A 22768-nucleotide genomic window follows, 5' to 3' on the forward strand; every position below is an offset into this window, starting at 1 on the left:
TCACTCTGGATGCAGAGACAGCTTAAGAGTAGTGTGAAGGAATATCCCCATCACTTCCGGCTCCTTCCGTTTATTTTGTTCGTATCTATAACCATTTTGTTTATTTAGTTCGGTTACCAAACCGAGACCACCTCGGGAACTAATTAGAACATGGAATGTTATGTATGTGTATGAAAACCGCGAAGGAAATTATTAATAGAATGCTCCGCCGCATTTGTGGCCGCCATTTTATACATACGAACGCACGTGGCTGAAACAATGGATGGTCCGCCATCTTGTCTCCCAAACGCTGGCAGCGGGACTTGGTTGTCGAGGGCGTGGAACTAATTTTGATCAGGCACTCCCATGAACACCGGTCACCATGGACCCATGACTCGTTCCAGTTCCAGTTCACCTATACGAATGGCGTTCGGGAGTTCTGGCAACACTACAACTTCTTAGGACGTACTTGGAAACCAGAGCAAGCTGAATTTTGTTATTATTATTGAGGGGACCATTAATTCTAATAAAATGCCCAAGTCAATTTGCACAAATTCATCCCCAAACTTCACTTCCACCATGCTTCATTGTTGCCTGCAGACACGCATTCTTGTACTGTTCTCCAGCCGTTTGGTGAACAAACTGCTTTCTGACACAGCCAAATGTTTCAAACTGTAACTCATCATTCCAGAGCACCTACTGCCATTTTTCTGCAACCCAGGTCCAGAGTTTTCATGCATAGTTGGGTCATTTGGCCTTGCTTACATGTTGTAAGCATGGCTTGCTTTTTGGAGGCAAGTTGTCCATGAAGACGACTTCTGACTAGACTTCTTCAATCATAGATGGGTGTATCACTGGTTTCTTCCAATTCTGACAGAATGGCACTGCTGGACATCTTGCAAAGGAAAAAAAGCATGATGCGTCATTCATCTTCTGCCCTTAGTTTCCTTGGCCAACCACTGTCTCTGCAGTCCTCAACATTGCCGGTTTCATTGTGCTTATATAAAAGAGTTTGGATAGCACTTCTGTAAACCCCTCTCTGCTTTGAAAATTAAACCTGGGACATACTTTCCGCTTGTGTCGTGACTTTTGGCATTAAATTGTCTTAGAAAACTCACCATGTTAGCAGAGTTTGGCTGTTCCTAATCCAGATTTATTCTACTACACAGTTGCTTGTGTTTCACTTAAGGATTTCGTTTCAACGTACGTATTAAATTTATGATCATTAGCACCTGTTTGGTATTATTCTTTAAATGTGCACCTGACTAATTTTGTGCAAGTGAACCTAAAAGTCAAAAAAAAAAAAATACTGATTTAACCCAGATTTTGTCTTCTATTCAATCACTTTGGATTTTGTTAATTGCAAAAAAAAAAATTAAGGTTTTAAATTAAATGACCAATAAAGACACTCAGACTACATCTTTTTAGTTTTAACCCTGCAGTTGTAAAACATTTGGTTTAGATACAGCAATGCTTATATTACAGGATTAAATACTCCTCTATTGGCTGTTTTCCTGATAGCCACTAGAGAGGCTTCTGCTGCGAGAACCGAGCAAAACTCAGTTCTCACCAGGAACCACCATTTGATCGAAGTATCACAGCTCTGGCCGCACATGCGGACAAAAAGTCCCCAATGTTAGAGGAGCATTGGGTTGGACAAGAAGAAGAGTCAATGTGACGTCACAGAAGTAGGGCATCTGGTAGGGCATCTGTAGAGACTGGTGGAATAGAAAAAAGGGAACAACACCCTCTCCTACGTTTTTATTTGGATTTAGGGGGTTCTGAATCTAAATTGTAAGGAGAAAACTATGGCGTTAGGAATACGGGTTTGTACTAACGCTAGAGTGTTTTTTTTACATTTCCATTTTTGGAAGCATTCTTACTTTACCATATTTCATTTATATACCTTATATTCTATATTTATGTTTCCATTAAGCACAACTCACTGTTTAGTGATTAAACCTTTAAATGTGTTGATTTAGATAAAGAAAAAGCTTGATGGTAAACGATCTAACAATATCAAATAGCAAAAAAAAATAAAAATAATTGCAATAATAATAAATAAAAAGCTATCTTATGAATAATGAGTTATTAAGAAACTTTAGGGATTTGGTAAAAGGGTTTCTATTTATAGAAGCAAAGCCTAAAATTACTCTGGAATCTTTGCACGTGCAATCGGGTCACACAGTATTCTAATGACTGCACAGAAGTTAGCCGCTTGTATCTTCTGGCAATGGATTTGCTGGCTACTGACATGCCTTTCTGCTTGGCACTATATAGAGGTGAACGGTACAGGAATGTGTCCAGAGTGGTACAGACATCACCAATAGAGACTGCAATTATGCCTCTCAATGAAGTCTCATGACTTAGATTTAAACAACGACATATCACTGTGCTTGACCGAAGGAGATAGAGGGACGCAGGAGACACATCCAATTGTCATATCGGACAAATAGAAACTGTGAGTAGCTCAAGATCTCTCTCGATTCATTCAATCTACTGCAAAAATTCAACGTTATGCTCTTTTCTAATGACATGTAGCAATGGCGCAATGTTTTTCAGGAATAACTTTGATTGCCTGAATGGCATTTAAGAAAGACTGATTTATAAAATTTGTACATAAGTATCGGTGATTTATTTTTTATTTTTAATCCTTTAGTTTATCTCAATTCTCTTTTAGAATTAATCTAAGGAGCAAATAATAGGATTAGCAGCAGAGTAATAAGAAATAAAAAGCAGAAAAGAGACAGTAAGTACTTTTTAAACTCAGAATGTGCTTCAAATTACATAATTTGTGGAAAATCCCCGATATAAATCTAGCAGTTCTATTAAGGTATGTGATAAAGATGGGTCTTAAATTTGCGAATTAGCTTTTTGTGTATATTAGTGCCTGCTAAAACAATGAACCTGGAAAATGTAAAAATGCTATAAAAGTAATTATTAATTCAGAGCTAAATAAATTACGACCAGCATTGATTTGATGTTTACTGGACAGTCTGATAATGAGCCAAATATATGAGTTAACCCCTTAAGGACCAAACTTCTGGAATAAAAGGGAATCATGACATGTCACATATGTCATGTGTCCTTAAGGGGTTAAAGGGTTGAGTCCAGTGATGAGCAAGCTTCTCACCTTGGGGTAATTTCCAAAAACTTGAATATGGCATTAAAATGTACAATTCACTTTGAATTCACACTGGATAATTAAAGATTTAGTAAATGATATCACTACCAAGTGCAATCAGGGCAAAGCTATGGAAAACATTGCAAATGAAGAGTAAAAATAGAATGACTGTCAGTTGCAAAGGATAGAGCCTATAATAACAATTGACAGGGGCCAAGATGAAGGCACCGTGTTGCAGGTTAAGGAGATTTGGATTTCTGCATTTGATCTCACTTTTCATACCTACCAAACACATATTACATGACACTTTTCATGCCTTATGCCACAATTTAGTTGAATAGAGGGGATAAGTAAACATTATCTTAACATTTCTGGGAAGTATTTTTCAGAGAGATTTCATTAGGTGTCATCAGTTAAAGGAGCACTATAGTGCCAGGAAAACAAACTTGTTTTCCTGGCACTATAGGGTCATTAGGTCCCCCCCACCCTCAGGGCCCCCCCTCCCGCTGGGCTGAAGGTGTTAAAAACCCCTTCAGCCACTTGCCTTGCTCCAGCGCTGAGCTCCCTTGGCGCTGGTGACCTCTCCTCCCCCTGCCGATGTGAGATCCGTATGCGCATGTGTGGGAAGAGCAGCGGGCGCATTCAAACCGCCCATAGGAAAGCATTACTCAATGCTTTCCTATGGATGTCTAGCGTCTTCTCACTGTGACTTACACAGTGAGAATCTCGGAAGCGCCTCTAGCGGCTGTCAGTGAGACGGCCACTAGAGGCTGGATTAACCCTCAGTGAAACATAGCCGTTTCTCTGAAACGGCTATGTTTTTAGCTGCAGGGTTAAAGGACCACTCTAGTGCCAGGAAAACATACTCGTTTTCCTGGCACTAGAGTACCCTGAGGGTGCCCCCACCCTCAGGGACCCCCTCCCGCCGGGCACTGGAGAGAGGAAGGGGTTAAACTTACCTCTTTTTCCAGCGCCGGGCGGGGAGCTTTCCTCCTCCTCTCCATCTTGATCGCGACGTCATCGGCTGAATGCGCATGCGCGGCAGGAGCCGCGCTCGCATTCAGCCGGTCGCATACGAAAGCATTTACAATGCTTTCCTATGGACGCTTGCGTGCTCTCACTGTGATTTTCACAGTGAGAAGCACGCAAGCGCCTCTAGCGGCTGTCAGTGAGACAGCCACTAGAGGATTTGGAGGCTGGATTAACCCTCATTATAAACATAGCAGTTTCTCTGAAACTGCTATGTTTATAAAAAAAAGGGTTAATCCTAGAGGTACCTGGCACCCAGACCACTTCATTAAGCTGAAGTCGTCTGGGTGCCTAGAGTGGTCCTTTAAAACTAGAGGGACCTGGCACCCAGACCACTTCATTGAGCTAAAGTGGTCTGGGTGCTATAGTGGGCCTTTAATTAAATATAACATATTGTATTGTATAATTCCGTACTGATTTCAGTAAACAATAGATAGGAAATAAATATAATTCACATTGCAATATAAATAGGACATAATAAAATGATTTAAAAAAAATTTAGATATAGAGAGGTCAAATGAAAATGTAATACAAAAAGATAGATGGTTAATTCCATTTAATAGATTATTATATATTAATAATGGCACCAAATAAAGTGATATAGAATGTAGATAAGATAAATAGATAAGAACGTAGATAAGATAAGTAGACTTTTGTAACTTGTTTTCTATTTCAGGTTAGATCAGCTGCCCACACATTCTCCATGCCTTCTGTATGTTTAATCCTGGTTCTTGTGGGTTCTTGCTGGCTCAGCAAAGGATGCTGCCAAACCTATGATAAACTAAGGGAACTGAACACAGAGTTTGCCGTCAGATTGTACCAAAAACTGGTGGAGATTGAAAACAGGACCAATATAGTTGTCTCACCAAGTAGTGTGGGCAGTTCTCTTGGGCTACTGCAGTTTGGGGCCAGAGGAAACACTTTCACCCAGATGGAAAACACCCTCGGATACAGCATTCACGGTAATGTAATGTGTTATTAAAAATACATGTTTAGAGTTATGTAACAAAGGGGGGGAAATGAATCAATAAACCATGAATTGGCAATGGATTTGCAACACTTTGGCCTAGGCATCTTTACGAGACATCTGATTTAGTCCTCAATTTATTAAGCATTCCAAATGATTTACCTGCAAAAAATATGGATAGGAGAACTATAAGTCTGCTTTGCAGATTTAAGAGCGAGGAGAGCAATAGTCTCTCCCCAGCTCCTTTACCCATAGGCCGCAATGCGTCTCTGACGGTTCCAAGTAGCTAAGTGTGTCTGGTATCCCCCGAGCTGTCAGTTCTTACCCGGTGCTAGTAATGCATGGCGCCGTGGTTCCGGGCTTGTGGACTGGGGTTTTTTGCCGAGTTATAAACCGAAAATGCAGGAGCCCGCTCGGCACACTTCTGGTCAGTTTGTCAGTCAAGCTCCGCCCCCATTGTCAGTATTTTTTACTGATTGAAGACTATAATTTTTTTTTTTTTTTAATTCTTTATTTTTGTGTCACAATGCACATTTAACACATTTAGAATGCAAACATATGTTGTATAAACATCAGCTTTGCATGCTTTGCAAATCACTATTAGGAGAATATTATGCAGTGTGAGCTTTTTTTTTTTTAAAGTAAGGTACAGACAGGAAAATAACACGAGTAGCCTCAGTTGTGTCACAGTGGTCGGCTGTCTAGTGGTGGTATGTGTGTGTTCCACTGAGAGGGGGTCATCCCCGTTGCTGCAGTCGCCTAGTGATGTGTCTCGGGTCGGTAGTGGGATGGGGGCAGGGGGAGGGGATTACAAGATTGAGCCCGTTGCTCCTTTGCTAGCCTGTTCTCACAGGTTGGGCCCTACGTGTTCCATCTATGTGTAGTGTCCGGTGAGGTTGGGTGAGTGACTAGTCGCAGCTTGGGAGCCGTGTGCATAGTGCGAGTGCTAGGGTGTAGGTCGGGTTTTTGTGTGATGTGTCTAACTACCAGGTATGCCAATAGAGTGTAGTGGTGGAAAGTCATTCCCCAGGCGGGGGAAGATGGTATATCACCCTCTGGGTATGTCCCTCAAGGTGGTACAGCGGGTCCCTGCGCTTTCCGTGCTTGTCTGGGTGCAAACTCTGGTACATCGGCTGGATTCAGTTGCGACAGGACCAGACCTCTCTGGTGTGGTGGTGTCAGGATGCCCAGGGTGGTAAGCAGTGATCCGATCTCCTGGGCGCTGTGTACTCTGTGTGTGGTCCCACCGTGGGAGAAGATGACCGCTCTTGGGGTTCCCCACTTGTAAGGTATATCTTTATTCCTTAGGTGCTGTAGGCTCGGTTGCATCTCCTTTCTCCATGCAAGGGTGTTCCTGGTTAAGTCCGAAAAGATGGACAGCGTCGATCCTTCAAAGGGTAGAGGGTTTTTTCCCCAGAGCGCCATAATGGTCAGTGCCTTGTGTTGGAGCGATTGGAATCTTACTATAAGATCCATGGATGCAGTCGCAGGAGCTCTGGGAGGTTTTGGCAGCCGGAATACCGGCTAGCTGTACAGCCTTTGCCTGTTTGGGCAGCAATATGGTGTTCAGAAGGCGTCTAATAAAATGTGGCGCCTCTGTGGTCCCTACTGAGTCAGGTATGCCCCTGATCTTTTAGTTGTATCTCCTGCGTTGGTCCTCCATGGCATCCAATCAGTCTGTGGAGGCTTTCTGATTGCGCTGGAGGTCGGCCACTTGTTGTTCTACCGCTGTCAGCCGTGTATCTTGGGCGCAGGAGATTTCCTCCAGCCTGGTGGCCTTAGTGGCTACCGCGTCTATGGCCGTTTTGTAGTGGGCCATGTCGGCCGCGATATTCTTTCTTAACTCGCTCAGCATGTGTTGGAGCAGGTCTGCCGTTACCGGTTCTCCCGGCTTTGATGTGGCCTTGGCGGGGACCGGTGCTTTGTTAGTAGTGACTCCTATATCCAGGTCGGCAGTAAAGTCATCCGAGGAGTAGGAGTATAAGTCGTCTGCCGTCGCCATTTTGTCCCATTCCGTAGAGCTTTACAATATTATCAGAGGGGGAGATTTAATAATAAATGAGACAATTAGAAAAACTTACAGGGACAATGGTTTGAAGAGGACAATGCTTAAATAAGCTTACAGTCTAGAGTAGTTTTAACAAGGTAAACTCAGTTGGTTTAAATGTTTGTTCGAAAAGCACTTCCCACACACGACTCGGCTATAACCACTGGGCATTGGTTGATTTAGTCATGCCTATTCCATATAGACTCCCTGTGTTTAATGTAAGGTCACATACATTTTTCTATGCTTCACAGAATGTTGACCATATTTCATTCCAGCATTATAGCATTTCCATTCATAATAGAAATTTGTTTGAGATAACAACAAAACCTTCCTGTGCGTCATTGTATTGATTTTTGAAGACTAAACCCAATGACTGATACTTTGTTATTGTTGAGGTCAGAACTCATCTATAAAGAGCGCTTTGAGCAGAGCAGGCTAAACTGTTAAGAAATAAATATCTCCAGCTTTTAGAAGGTGCTGTTAATGGCCTGTACTGCTTCTCATTTCCTAGAGATTAATTGATTTTATTGAGTAAATGCTGCAACCCTGCCCAGTGCTAAATGCTTTCTAAGAGTTATTTAACAACTGCTTCGTTAGATTGATTTATTCTACTGCAGGTTACATCAATAATTTAACACTTTAAATGTCAGAGCATTTACCAAATGCATTGTTAGTTCAGCTAGTGTTTGGTGGCCTTATGTTATTCTTTTATTTTATAACAATGCATTTTATCTTTATATTACTGTAGAAATTCATTGCAAAAATGTTAATGTACAGCAAAACCTTACATGTGATAGTACACAGTTACAAGAGAGGTTATAGCATACGTATGTTGTGACATTAGGTTTGTAAAGAGAGAAGACACAGAAAGTTCATGGACAGGAAGTTCAGAATGTGTGGAAATCCAATGGAGAAATTAGTTGGCCAAATATTTATTAGTAATTGTAGTGTTTTTATAGTTTCAACATTCCACACGAATCTGCAGTCATTCACAATTATTAAACATATAGTGGGATATATAACTTAAAATAATTGGGCAGACAAGTACAAAAAGAGAAGAGGGACCTACTCAGACAAGCTAACAATATAGTCTAGGAGACCATAAGGGCAGAGGAGTGAAGGAACTGATCGCTTTTAGGAAAATTTGATGAAGATTAGTAGGTAAGTCTTGGGAGAGGGGTTTTTAAATTATGTTTAAAGCTAAACTCGTTGTAAACTGAGACAAGGAATTCTGGAAGACAGTATCAGCTCAGTAGATAAGGTAGGAGATTCAGATGGTACAGAGATAGCAGAAGTCAAACCCATGGACTGATTGTTTCCTTGTTAAGAAGCTTATTAGAAATAAGCAAATAAAGAAAAAGTAAAATAAATCTTACAATTTATGTTTCTTACTCTCTAGTCTAGATGATCTGTTTTGCTTATCTCCTTACACAGATAAAACCGTTCAGGATTTCATGCAAAACATCCACACAGAATTGGCGAATTCAAGCCAAGGCACAATGATCCATTTGGCCTGCGCCTTGTTTGTACAGACAGGAATCCCGCTAACACCCTCTTTTACGGAGCATGCAGCTCTATGGGCAAACAGTGGCCTGCAGCGAACAAACTTCAGTGAACATAACAGGACAGCAATGCAGATAAATGAGTGGGTGACGAGTAACACCGGTGGTATGTAACCCAAACTTCACATTGTCTGTCTGTCTGACATCTTGTATATTGAAAGGATAGGGCCAGCCTTGTATATTATTTTTTTACATAAACATATGTCCCTTTCAAACTACGTACTCTTCAGTACTCTTACTCTCGTCTTTTTCACAGAATCAAAAGGTGGAGATTTTTCAAAGTGCTCTGTTGAAAAAAGTGGTCCTAAGTACAGAAAATGGGCCAATTACCATTGAAACCAGATGCAGGCACATTCCTTTTACATCTTTACACCACTCTCTAGGTCCGGGCCCTAAGCTGGTGCCTAATGGGTAATATGGTTCTGAGACTAATAAAGAGATTATATCAGCAATTTGTAGACTTAGACAGAAAGGATAATCTGCCACTAGAAATACTGTGTTTACTAGAAATTAAGACCGGGTATTATATTAATTTCCCCCCTAAATACGCACTACTAGGGCTTATTTATGGGGGAGGTCTTATTTCGGGGAAAACGTGTGCTAGAAAGCAGGTCTATGTCCAGGGGAATTCCCCCGAACATAGACCTATTCACTAGGGAATGGAATCCTGCAAATCTATGTTCGGGGAAATTCCCCGAACATAGATTAGCGAATGACTAGGGTTTATTTTCAGGGTAGGGCTTATATTAGGAGCATCTCCCGAACATAAACTAGGGCATATTTTCGGTGGATTTCATTTTCGGGGAAACATGGTAAATACAAAGTTCCTGGCCGCCACCTGGTAAGAGGATTCTACAACTCCAAAAAGCGAAGATATTGCTAAAATCCAAACCAATGAATAGATAAATAAACTGCAACTGTTCACAATAAAACATCTCTTCTTTTTATAAAACTTGATGCCAATCATGGCTTGATAATACCAAACTGCATGCAAGGGCGGATCCAGAACCGAATCTCAGCAAGGGCACTTGGAGATTATTACATTGACAATCCATGCACAATAACTACTACAGATCACTATAGTGGTTATGGTTCAAGGAGTGTTGGGCCGCCCTCCCAGAGTAAGTAGTCAAACCGTTTAAGAACAGTTTGACACCTTACCTGGGTTCTGCCAGGATAGGGCCTGTAGTAGAGGAGAGGGGGGTGTGTGGTGTGTGTGTGTGTATTAAGCAAATGTATGTTTAAAAAAAAAACAAAAAACTATCACATACTTTATGTACCCCCTGCCTTCTTACCTTTACTCAGTAACCGCAGCAATGCTCCATGCTCGCAAGAGGAGAACCCGGAGGAGCTGCAAGCTGAGCTCCCGAGTCATCTCTTCCTCCCCTGCCAGCAAAGTGCCTGCGGACTGGTGAGGGAGATCTCTGATCTCCCCTTCGGTCTGCAAAGGCACATAGCAGTGGACAGCAAGGTAGAGCCTTGGTTTCTCGGGAGGAACAGTTGCCCCTCCTCTTCCCCACTGGATCCGCCACTGACTGCACGTTATCTAACATGCATAAGGTGCCATTTTCCTCTCCTTCTTTCCCTTTTGTTCTTATTATTCTTTTTGATACTTTCCTATATTGAGAAATCCAAAAAGGTTAAGAAATGGTGCAGCTACTAGCCTACATTGTTGCTTTGCCTTAAATATAAATATATAAAACACAGCATCCGCAGTGTACCTGAACCACTGGTAGGATTTAGTTATTTCCACCACATGGAACATAGATATTTTCCCATTTGCCAAATAATATATAATATAGGCAAGAACAGAGTACAAATTATTCCCCGCAGAGCCAGGATGACCCACTTACACAAGAGAAAAACAAATATGTTAGGATGATGAAAATACAATCTACCGTCTAGTTTAAACAAATTGGATCAAATCACAGGTTACAAAGGATTCTTTATAAGACAGACACTACTGATCAATCTGAAATTGTATAGAATAGCAAGAACAAATAGCCTATGTCAGGTCTTCTGTATTCTCAAAACATTCTCTGTTAAAAAAGTTGTGTTTTAAACTTGTTATATTCAATGTAAATTCTCCTTCCCTTCGCTTGTCCTAAAAGCGGGTACAATGAAGATAATAAAGATTTACATTTTCATCTATTTCACTAAATAAAAACATGCATTGATGACCATTGACCAAAAAGGGGGCCAAATAATGGGTTTTGTGCTAGAAGGAGGAAAGAGAGATCATTCTGTTTTTTGAGAGTTGCCATTAAGGTGAGAAAGATCCAGTCTTCCCGTCAGAGATTGTGGAGTGGCAATTTATGGAATGATGCGGTTATCAGTACAATATTAAAGTGAGAGAAAAGGAAAGCTCTAATATTGCCAAAGAAGGCCGTATACAGTACAATAAGAAGATAACATAAATCCAAACATTGTAGCACTCCAACTGAAAGAGGTAGCACTCCGGAGGATGTGTATCAAAAGTAGAAGTAGTAAAAGTGGTGGAAATCCCCAAAAAACAGTGTCACAAAGACAGTTTACAAATGAGCAAGAAGAAGAACTGAGTATTACATACTACACAGTGTTAAAAATTGTCAAAATGCCAAGAAGGATTCATAAAGAACAGCGATACTTAGATTTACCACCAATTCAATAATCTGTGGTTGGAGCTGCCACAGTAGAATGGCGAAAGACTCAAGGGATTATATATTATAGAATGTTGTCAGCAAGAAAGGTTTTTGTATATAGGTCAACCTAATGAAATTATTTTCTTGATTTTAATACACAGGTGGAACACAAACATTGGAGCCATCTGAAACCTTTGATCCTGGATTTACGCAAATAGCCATTGTGAGCACAATGTACTTCAAAAGCACTTGGAAAACAAAATTTTCATTCACGGACACGCAAACCCTGCCCTTCATAAGTTCAGATGGTTCAGTAGTAAAGGTTCCCATGATGCACCAGACGGCGGATGTGAATTATGGTAAAGCAAATAACTTTTCGTATATGACAGAAATGGCTAACTTTGATAATATGGCTACATGGATGGCAACAAAAGAAGTACAGGAGAATGTAGAATGTACAATTACTCTTCTCCTACTAGCGTTCTTAGGCTAAATGCCAATATCAGGATGGTTTGTGGAAGCCAAAGCATTACATGTAGTGATGTCCCGAACGGTTCGCTGGCGAATAGTATATAACATATGCGAACATATGCGATGTTCGGTCCACCCCCTATTCATTGAGTAAACTTTGACCCTGTACCTCACAGTCAGCAGACACATTCCAGCCAATCAGCAGCAGACCCTCCCTCCCAGACCCTCCCACCTACTAAACAGCATACAATTTAAATTAATTCTGAAGCTGCATTCATTTTTTTTGTTTTTGTTTTTGTTTATTATACATTATCCTCCATAGCCAGTAACCTGTGTTTATTATACATTATCCCCCATAGCCAGTAACCTGTGTTTATTATACATTATCCCCCATAGCCAGTAACCTGTGTTTATTATATATTAGCCCCCATAGCCAGTAACCTGTGTTTATTATACATTATCCCCCATAGCCAGTAACCTGTGTTTATTATACATTATCCCCCATAGCCAGTAACCTGTGTTTATTATACATTACCCTCCATAGCCAGTAACCTGTGTTGATTATACATTATCCCCCATAGCCAGGAACCTGTGTTTATTATACATAATCCCCCCATAGCCAGTAACCTGTGTTTATTATACATTATCCCGCCATAGCCAGTAACCTGTGTTTGGGGGGGGACCTAATGTCCTCCCCCCGTCCCCCACCCCTGAGCAGTGGGTGGGGGCCCTAAATAAAGATAGGGGGGGGACCTACTGTCCTCCCCCCGGCCCCCACCCCTGAGCGGTGGGTGGGGGCCCTAGATAATAATGGTGGGGGGGGACCTACCGTCCTCCCCCCCGGCCCCCACCCCTGAGTGGTGGGTGGTGGCCCTAAAAAAGGGAGGGGGGGGACCTACTGTCCTCCCCCCGGCCCCCACCCCTGAGCGGTGGGTGGGGGCCCTAAAAAAAAACAATAAGGGGGACCTACTGTCCCCCCCGGCCCCCACCCCTGAGCGGTGTGTGGGGCCCTAAATAAAGAGAGGGGGGGAACCTACTGTCCTCCCCCCGGCCCCCACCCCTGAGCAGTGGGTGGGGGCCCTAAAAAAACAAGGGGGGGACCTACTGTCCCCCCAGCCCCCACCCCTGAGCGGTGGGTGGTGGCCCTAAATAAAGAGAGGGGGGGACCTACTGTCCTCTCCCCGGCCCCCACCCCTGAGCAGTGGGTGGGTCCCTAGATAATAATGGTGGGGGGACCTACCGTCCTCCCCTGCGGTCCCCACCCCTGAGCAGTGGGTGGGGGGACCTACTGTCCCCCCCGGCCCCCACCCCTGAGCGGCGGGTGGGGGCCCTAAATAAAGAGAGGGGGGACCTACTGTCCTCCCCCCGGCCCCCACCCCTGAGCAGTGGGTGGGGGCCCTAAAAAAACAATAAGGGGGGGGACTTACTATCCTCCCCCCGGCCCCCATCCCCTGAGCAGTGGGTGGGGGCCCTAGATAATAATGGTGGGTGGGGACCTACCGTCCTCCCCCCCAGCCCGCACCCCTGAGCGGTGGGTGGGGGCCCTAAAAAAAACAATAAGGGGGGACCTACAGTTCCCACCGGCCCCCACCCCTGAGCGGTGGGTGGGGGCCCTAAATAAAGAGAGGGGGGGACCTACTGTCCTCCCCCCGGCCCCCACCCCTGAGTAGTGGGTGGGGGCCCTAAATAAAGAGAGGGGGGGACCTACCGTCCTCCCCCCGGCCCCCACCCCTGAGCAGTGGGTGGGTGGGTGGGAGCCCTAAAAAAAACAATAAGGGGGGACCTACTGTTCCCCCCGGCCCCCACCCCTGAGCGGTGGGTGGGGGCCCTAAATAAAGAGAGGGGGGGACCTACTGTCCTCCCCCCGGCCCCCACCCCTGAGTAGTGGGTGGGGGCCCTAGATAATTATGGTGGGGGGACCTACCGTCCTCCCCCCGGCCCCCACCCCTGAGCAGTGGGTGGGTGGGTGGGGGCCCTAAAAAAACAATAAGGGGGACCTACTGTTCCCCCCGGCCCCCACCCCTGAGCGGTGTGTGGGGGCCCTAAATAAAGAGAGGGGGGGACCTACTGTCCTCCCCCCGGCCCCCACCCCTGAGTAGTGGGTGGGGGCCCTAGATAATTATGGTGGGGGGACCTACCGTCCTCCCCCCGGCCCCCACCCCTGAGCAGTGGGTGGGTGGGTGGGTGGGGGCCCTAAAAAAACAATAAGGGGGACCTACTGTTCCCCCCGGCCCCCACCCCTGAGCGGTGTGTGGGGGCCCTAAATAAAGAGAGGGGGGGACCTACTGTCCTCCCCCCGGCCCCCACCCCTGAGTAGTGGGTGGGGGCCCTAGATAATTATGGTGGGGGGACCTACTGTCCCCCCACGGCCCCCACCCCTGAGCGGCGGGTGGGGGCCCTAAATGAAAATCCCCCCCCAATCAAGGTGACTAGGGGTCCCAAGCCCCTCGTTTCCCCCCCCCACCACCCAATCAAGCTATCCCCTACCTACCCCCCTCACCCTAAAAATAGTGAGGGGGAATAAAATAACTAACCTGTTAAAAAAAATTAAACTTACCATTTGACATCTTCTTTTTTCTAAAATCTTCATTTTTCTGCCCAAAAAAAGGCCAAATACAAAGCCATCATACCCGACGAACTTAAAATAAAATAAAAAACCCGAGCGCAAAAAATAATCCATCTTCACCCATGGAGGGCTCCGCGCAGACTGAGCTATGCAGCGCGGGGGTAGGCTTATAAAGCCTTGCCCCGTCCTGCAATTAGGCTAAGAACACTCTGATTGGTGGGTTTAAGCCAATCAGAGTGCTCTTTGTCATTTTACACAGCGTGGGAAAGTTCTTCGAAATTTTCCCACGCTGTGTAAAATGACACAGAGCACTGTGATTGGATGGCTATTCCCCTACATACTTTTAATAACTTGGTCTTTTGATCCATGCACTATTAATGTACCTATGTTCATATGACGATTTCCCTTCTTTATTTTTTTTGTATTGTTTAGCTCCTGAGTTGCAGGTGATGGTTTAGAAAACCCTTGACATGATAATTTAGAGACAGTCATTCAATCATAACAAAGGGCATTGCTGGGCTGGAACTCCAAGTGGGCTCAAAACGCCCATGGGTCTGATTTTGGCACCATTTTGTTGTTAGCCTTTTGAAAAATTACAATTGGAGGTGTTATTTCTCTTTCAATATTACAATTTGTAATACTGATTTAATAACCTGCTCTACTGGTCCTCTCATTATGTAATTGCCTCTTGTATATTAAAGCAGCATATTATTGAATAGTGTTGAAATGGAAATACAGGACCATACATTTTACATTTGGAAAGAAGACCCTGGTGTTTCACCACTTTGCTACACCCCAATCATCACTATCGGCCAGTTATTATTCAGTTACCAGAGATGAAGTTCATAAAATTCAATTCTACTTCTACTATTAGAGAATCTTCCTTAAACAACATGGTTGAGAAATTGAAAATAACCTTATATATCAACTACACCAATATCTTTAATTCATTTAAAATTAGAAACATAATTTGATGGTGAAACTGGTTTTATATATTGTCCGAATCAGCTGGTCAAAAGAAATAGGAACAAAAAAATACTCCTACGCTGTTAGCGAGATCGAAACGCTACTTACCACTGCGCACTAGGAGGGTCCATGGCACGTTTACCAGGGGTAAATGTCTCAGGGCTTAATTTTTATTCGCAAATTGCTAGTTGTCGAGTGGATATTTTGAGCAACAGTGAAAATAATATTTAACTAAGAATTATATTAAAAAAAAATGTTTTATTTTTTTTTAATCTAAGAATAAGTTTAATAATTAATATATTTTTAGGTCAATTTGAAACCAAATCTACAGAAAGGTTTACAGTGGTTGAACTGCCTTACCTTGGGAATACTGTCAGCATGTTTGTGGTGCGGCCCACCAACAGAAACACACCGCTATCCTGCATTGAGTCAAACCTGACTTCAAAGAGCATTGCATTATGGACCAGCAGTATGAAGAGGATCAAAATGGATGTTTTCCTGCCCAGGTGAGTAACCAGTGCGGATGGAAATGGCTCCTTGTATCCATGTGCTGCTTCCAATTCAGCTCTAAGCCTGATCAAGGAGACTGGGCAGGGGAGCAAACAACACAGAAATTCAGTGCTCTGGGTACCACCACCCCCAGCTTCTCAAATTGCAACTGCAGATAATTTAATAGATATTTAGTATATTGCTGAAACTGCAACATACTATTATTATCATCATTATTTATATAGCGCCAATATATTACGCAGCACTTCACAATTATAAAATGGGGATATAGCTGACAAGTGTTTTACATACGGAATATATCAGAGACAAGAGGTGAAGAAGGCCCTGCTCAAACAAGCTTACAGTCTATAAGCAAGGGGTATAGGGATTGATGGATTAAATACCTGTGTTGAAATAAACTAGTAAAAGTGGTGCATGGAATAACCGAACAGTGACAGGAGAGAGAGTGAGCCGGGCTATGGAGGCGAGGGAAGTGAAATGAGAGAAACGTTACCCAGGAAGACTGCAAGCTTTTCTTTGTGTTATCAGTAACTTCTTAAAGGACTGGAGGCTAGAGGAGAGTCTGACGGCATGGGTAGCAAATTCCTAAGGAACAGGACAGCGCCTAATAGGTCTTGCAGATGAGAGGAGGCAATTAGGAAGTGAGCAGATATCAAGGGAAGGTCATTAGCAGAGCAAATGGAACGAAGAAGGGTATATTTGTTGAGTAAAGAGGAAATGTAGTGAGGAGTGGAGTTATTGATGGCTTTGTAGGTTTGTGTTAGCAGTTTGAATTGGATCTTGAAAGGTACAGGAAGCCAATGTAATGATTGGTAAAGGCGTGAGGTGTAAAATAGCGGTCAGTCAGAAAAATGAGCCTGTCTGCAGCATTCAATACAAACTGAAGAGGGGCAATGCAGGTGTTTGCAAGGACGATGAATGCATGAACATATGCCTCAATTGTATCTTGAGTTAGAAAAGGATGAATGCGAGCAACATTTTTAAGATGAAAGTTACAGGATTTGGAGAAAGTCTGGATGTGAGAAGAAAAGGCACGAGTCAAAAGTAACACCAATGTAACGAGATTGAGGGGTTGTGGTAACAGATGTCCCATTGACCTGCAGGGAAATTTATGGAGGAGGAATATCTGAGGGGGGGGGATGAGGAGTTACGTTTTAGAAAGATTAAATTTCAGAAAATGGGAAGACATCCAATTAAAGATGGAAGGCAGATTTTAAAGCATTCCAGGAGAGGAGGAGAAAGATAAATCTGTGTGTGGTCAGCACAGGGCCGGATTAACATAGGGGCTGATGGAGCTGCAGCTCCAGGCCCAGGCCCATGGAATAGGCCCATTTAAAAAAAAAAAAAAAAAATTTTTTTTTTTTTACAATTTTTTTTTTTTTTTTTTACACACTACTCTTAGGTTTGCCACCTGACTGGTATTTTACTGGCACAGCCGGTATTTTAGGCTGCCTGGCCGTGCTGGTATTGCAGTTATACCGGCAATATAAATGCAGGTATTTTTCTCAGAATAAATGGAGATTACTCTGCAATACCAGCACCAGCCAGTAGGGGTCACTGTGTGTGGAGAGATGCAGGGATAGGAAGTTACAGCATATCCCTGCCTCTCTCTACTACTCACTGATCCGTGGGGGAGCAGCAACACAGCACAGAGTCCAGACAGCAGCTCTACAGCTCAGATAAGTGAGGGATGGGGGGGGGGGGCAGCAGGGACACATGGGGACACTGAGACACTAGGGGACACATGGGGACACTGAGACACTAGGGGACACAGACACTAGGGGACACTGAGACACTAGGACACATGGGGACACAGACACTGGGAGACCTGGGAACTCTGAGACACTAGGGGACACTGAGACACTAGGACACATGGGGACACTGAGACACTAGAGGACACAGACACTAGGGGACACATGGGGACACAGACACTAGGGGACACTGAGACACTAGGACACATGGGGACACAGACACTGGGAGACCTGGGAACACTGAGACACTTGGGGACACTGGAAAACATGGGGACACTGGGACACATGGGGATGCTGTGAGACATAGGAACATTGGGAGACACTGAGACATTGGGACACGGAGACACTATGTCCCCATGTCTCCCAGTGTCCCCATCTCCCCCAGCCAGTGTCCCTAGTGTCCACAAGTCTCCCAGTGTCTGTGTCCCATGTCTCTCAGTGTGCCTAGTGTCCCCATGTGTCCCAGTGTCCCTATATGTCCCAGTGTCTCCATGTCTATGTCCACAACTGCCCCCATGTCTCCCAGTGTCCCCAAGTGTTGGTCTCCCAGCCAGTGTCCCCTAGTCTTCCAGTGCCTCTGTGTTCCCATATCTCTGTGTCCCCAGTGTCCCCAAATGTTTCAGTGTCCCCATGCCTCCCAGTGTCTGTGTTCCTAGTGTCTCAATGTGCCTAGTGTCCCCATGTCTCCCAGTGTCCCCATGTCTATGTCCTCAACTTTCCCCATGTCTCTCAGTGTCCCCAAGTGTCTGTCTCCCAGCCAGTGTCCCCTAGTCTCCCAGTGTCTGTGTTCCCATGTCTCTGTATCCCTAGTGTCTTAGTGTCCTCAAATGTTTCCGTGTCCCTATGTCTCCCAGTGTCTGTGTCCCTAGTGTCTCAGTGTCCCCATTTCTCCCAGTTTCCCTAAATGTCTCCGTGTCCCCATGTCTCTCAGTGTCCCCATGTCTCACTGTGTCCCCAGTATCCTAGTGACATGGGGACACACTGAGACATTAGGACACTGGGAGAAATGGGGAAACTGAGACACTGGGAGACTAGGGGACTGGGCGATATGGGGACACTGACACTGTGATACATAGGGACACTGAGACACTGGGTGACTTGCGAGACTGAGACACTGGGAGACACTGGGAGAAATCCATCTATACAGCAGAATAAAACTGTGAGTAGTTTGTTGGTGATTTTACAGAATTTTCTCTGATGTCACTCCTTGTGATTTACATCATGTGATGTCATGCATAACTAATTAATTATACAAATGATTAAGGCTGGTATTTTTTTCCAAGAAAGGTGGCAACCTTAACTACTCTTTACATACTCTTGCTTAAAGGAGCACTATAGGGTCAGGAACACAATCATGCATTTCTGACCCTATTATGTTAAAACCACCACCCTGGCCCCTCCTTGCCTCCCTAAATATAGTAAAATCTTACTTGTATTCAAGTCTGCAGCTGCTTGCTCTGCCTCTGAACTGACTGTCTGCTGACATCATCAGAAGTGGATTGGCTGAGACTGTCAACTAGGCAGATCAGGGGCAGAGCCAGCACAAGTCCAACATAGCCCTGGTCAATCAGCATCTCCTCATAAAGATAAATTGAATCAATGCATCTCTGTGAGGAAAGTTCAGTGTCTGCATGCAGAGGGTGGAGACACTGAATGGCAGTGCTGCACACTAGGCGGTACTGCCCCAGGAAGCACCTCTAGCAGCCATCTAAGGACCAGCCAAAGGAGTTATTTTCTCTGAAAAGACAGTGTTTACTGCAAAAAGCCTGAATGGAATGATTCTACTTACCAGAACAAATACAATAAGCTGTAGTTGTTCTGGTGACTATAGTGTCCCTTTAAGTTTGGAAGCTTAAGAGGTATGTATGGCAACACACTTGTGTGGACTGGCTGACAATAAAATTAGTTTAGGTAATGCAGACGTTGGTCTCTCTAACACTGTGGCATGTTCGCTTTCTTCTATACTCACTACATACACCTTTTCTCTGTCTCAGCCTATATACCAGGAACTTCTGCCTGCTAGTAAGAAGGTAAGGAGACGAGTGGACCAGCGAGTGCTAGGGTACAGTCCTCAGAAAGCATGGAGTGAGTGCATCATTAGACGCATTTATGTCAAGCTCAGGGTGCTGCCTGCATAGTATGCCCTTAGTTGGCAGCCTGCAGGATTGGCAGGCAGCCTGACATGCATTCATGCCAGGCTGACATTCCAATTCTTTGGACAAACATGCCCCGTTTTTGGGCATGTTCACCCCCTTTTGGCAGGTCTGGTCACGTGATTTGCGCCAGTGACACACCCTTTTACCCTGTCCATTGACTTCCTGCTTCACTGGACACTGCTGTTAGGGGGTATGGATTTACTTGAAAGATGAAAGCATAAATTAGAGAGAGATTAGCACTCTAATGTATGTGTTTTCGTATAGCTGTATCCTTTGAGTTTCCCTCCAACAACATCTCCATCAGATACATGACACTTGGGAGGTATGACTGTTTTAGTGTTTTTGGTCGATAAGATTCCGTAATTAGGCCCATCATAATTGTCAGCACCAGGCCCACTGTGCTCTTAATCCGGCCCTGGGTCAGCATATAGATAATACTGAAATTCAGAGTTGATAAGAGTTGATAAGATTAGAGAGGCAGTGTAGATGGAGAATAAAGAGGACAGTGTTGAGGAAGTGAATTCAGGTCACTTGATCCCAGTAAACAGAGTGCCACAAGGGGAGGCAAAAGATGCAGAAAGGGAAGGGGGAAATGCTTGGCCCAGACTCCGGTAACACCAAACAGCCAGATGCACTGGGTCCCAGGGAAGCACCCAAAAGGTATGGAAAAAAGGAGGGTGGTGAAAAATATGGAAAATTATAACTTTTACATGTGCGTGTCAGTGTGCAACTGTATGTGTAAGTATGTTTGTGTGGGTATGTGCATACATCGGAGCATTCCAACAACAAAACTATGGACAAACATCCCTACTTTCTAAACACCAACACTACAAACAAATATACCATAACAATTAAATTGCAACACCACAGTCTCTCTCTGTATTAGTTCTGCCACGGTTTAGATGTCCTGTATTTTATCTGTGGATGTTATTTGTGGCCTGCCTGGGTGCCATTTGCTTGACAAATCACAACTTATTGAAAGTCCACATACCTGCAAATGGTGGGTTACAGTATCTGGAGGAACAGATGATCTTTATTTATGAATACAGACTGTTCAATATGGTTTGAAAATGTATGAATGTTTTTTGACAAAATCACAATTTCAATCTCTGACCCTTACTTTCAGATTCAAGCTACAAAGCTACAGTGATTTAAAGATGGTTTTGCCAGCTCTGGGTGTGTCTGATCTGTTTGACCCAAGAAAGGCAGATTTTAAGGGAATATCAGGTATCTCTAAAATCATATACTTTAATTGCAAGAGCTCTGAGCATGCTGTCCCAGTTCCAGAATAACTATTCTTGGGAGTAGTCGAACTAGCATTTTCATAAGATGCAATTTTGGTGGATATATGTCTCAAGCTGCCAGGTTCCATGCCCACCATGCCCACATGGTTTATCCCACACCTGATGTCTAGTAGGTTGAAGTAGGAAAACATGGTCTTTAATAGCTTAGATCTCTTTCCATCCATGTTTTAAGTTATTTCGGTGGCAGTGTATTTATCTACATTTCATGTCCATGACAGATGTAACAAACAGTTGACCAGTATTACATAAAGTAGCATAAGTACACTACTTATATAAAACTTATAATAGTGCTTCATTATACTTGAATACTGAAAAATAGGTCCTTGCCCTACAAATGTGAATTTGGGATATCATCACTGTGTGGGCAGTCAAGCAGAGATCAGTTTGTATGAAAGAGCAGGGGAAGAGTAAAAAAAAATAATAAATAGACCGATTCTTGAGTTGCTATATCCCTCCTATCCCTTTTGAGGTAGGTGTTGGAAGGGTCTGGATAGAAGTGGTGGCATTTAACCCTGTGATCTGGGGTCAGATGACATTTAAATAACAGTGTTGTAATTATCTACCTTCAATCTTTTTTTAGAGCAAGACCACCTGTACATTTCTCACGCGACCCATAAAGCAGAAATTGAAGTGTCAGAAGGAGGTACTAGAGCATCAGGTGTTACAGGTAAGTTTAGTACAAAGTCATGTAACTATCCTACTATGAGAACCTAATCTCCATGCTATATTGTCTGAAACATCTTGAGATATAAGTGCAATGCAATATAAATTAGAAGTAACGGTATAAAATTCCATTCTTCCAGCTATGGTGTTACTGAAAAGGTCCAGAATGCCTGTGTTTAAAGCAGATAGACCATTTTTATTTTTCTTAAGACAATCCAGTTCAGGTACTGTATCCAATTACATATAGTTTCAATAATAATATGTTCTACACTTAATTTTTAAGTAATTTAATTCCATGCCAATCTAGAAATATTGGTGGGTCCACCATCTGACTCCCCTTGGGTACCATTAAACTGTGAAAGGCACAGGAAGGGGGGGGGGGGGGGGAATAGATAGATAGAAAATGCTATGTGAGAATTCTTCCAAATTTAATATTTTGGTTTAAATGATCTGTTCATTTGTTTGCTCATTACATTCGTCCGAGGAAAGAAATAATGGCTCTGAGGGATTAGCCTAAATTATGCTGGTCACTTGACACTTCGCCCCGCTCCTTATATTTATTTATTTTAAATAAACTCTTGTGTATGCTGTATCATAATAGGTATACATAATTAGGGTGGTGGAGATTGAACAGCAATAGAGGGTTAAAATAGTCAGAAAGGTGGTAGGGAGAGCTACATGCCCCAACACTTTGTGAATATTTCCTTCCTCAGCTAATTGGATTTTCTTATTCTTTTCAGGAGCAATACTTTTCATTGGAAGAGTAACTAATCCGTTACATTAAATAGCCTTCACAAGCGATTCTTCTGATGTGGATAGATTTGGAAATGCAATCTGTGCATCTGCATATTTATTATTACATTTGTGTATCATAAGAAGGAAGGCAAACAGGTCTTCCTAATCACCCTGGCATTAAAAAAACTGTTTACTTATTATTAAAAATTAAATAATTTTATTAAATAATGCTCCATTGTAAATAATTGAAGCCCATAAGGAAACGCAATGTCACACTATAACCATGTTTTACATGAATTCTAAATGCAGTATAACAG

General features: G+C 43.4%; 1 protein-coding gene across 1 annotated transcript; it reads left to right on the top strand.

The window, feature by feature from the left end:
- The first annotated feature begins 2279 nt into the window (after positions 1-2279).
- On the top strand, positions 2280-22622 carry SERPINE3 (serpin family E member 3). The gene is made up of 9 exons (XM_063444847.1): positions 2280-2440; positions 4809-5094; positions 8581-8814; positions 11491-11688; positions 15640-15838; positions 20876-20976; positions 21634-21720; positions 21857-21940; positions 22457-22622. The coding sequence occupies exons 2-9, from the start codon at positions 4836-4838 to the stop codon at positions 22498-22500; spliced, it is 1206 nt and encodes a 401-aa protein (XP_063300917.1). The 5' UTR covers positions 2280-2440; positions 4809-4835; the 3' UTR covers positions 22501-22622.
- Positions 22623-22768: the final 146 nt, after the last annotated feature.

Source organism: Pelobates fuscus, chromosome 1 (assembly GCF_036172605.1).
Source record: "Pelobates fuscus isolate aPelFus1 chromosome 1, aPelFus1.pri, whole genome shotgun sequence".
Lineage (NCBI taxonomy): Eukaryota > Metazoa > Chordata > Amphibia > Anura > Pelobatidae > Pelobates > Pelobates fuscus.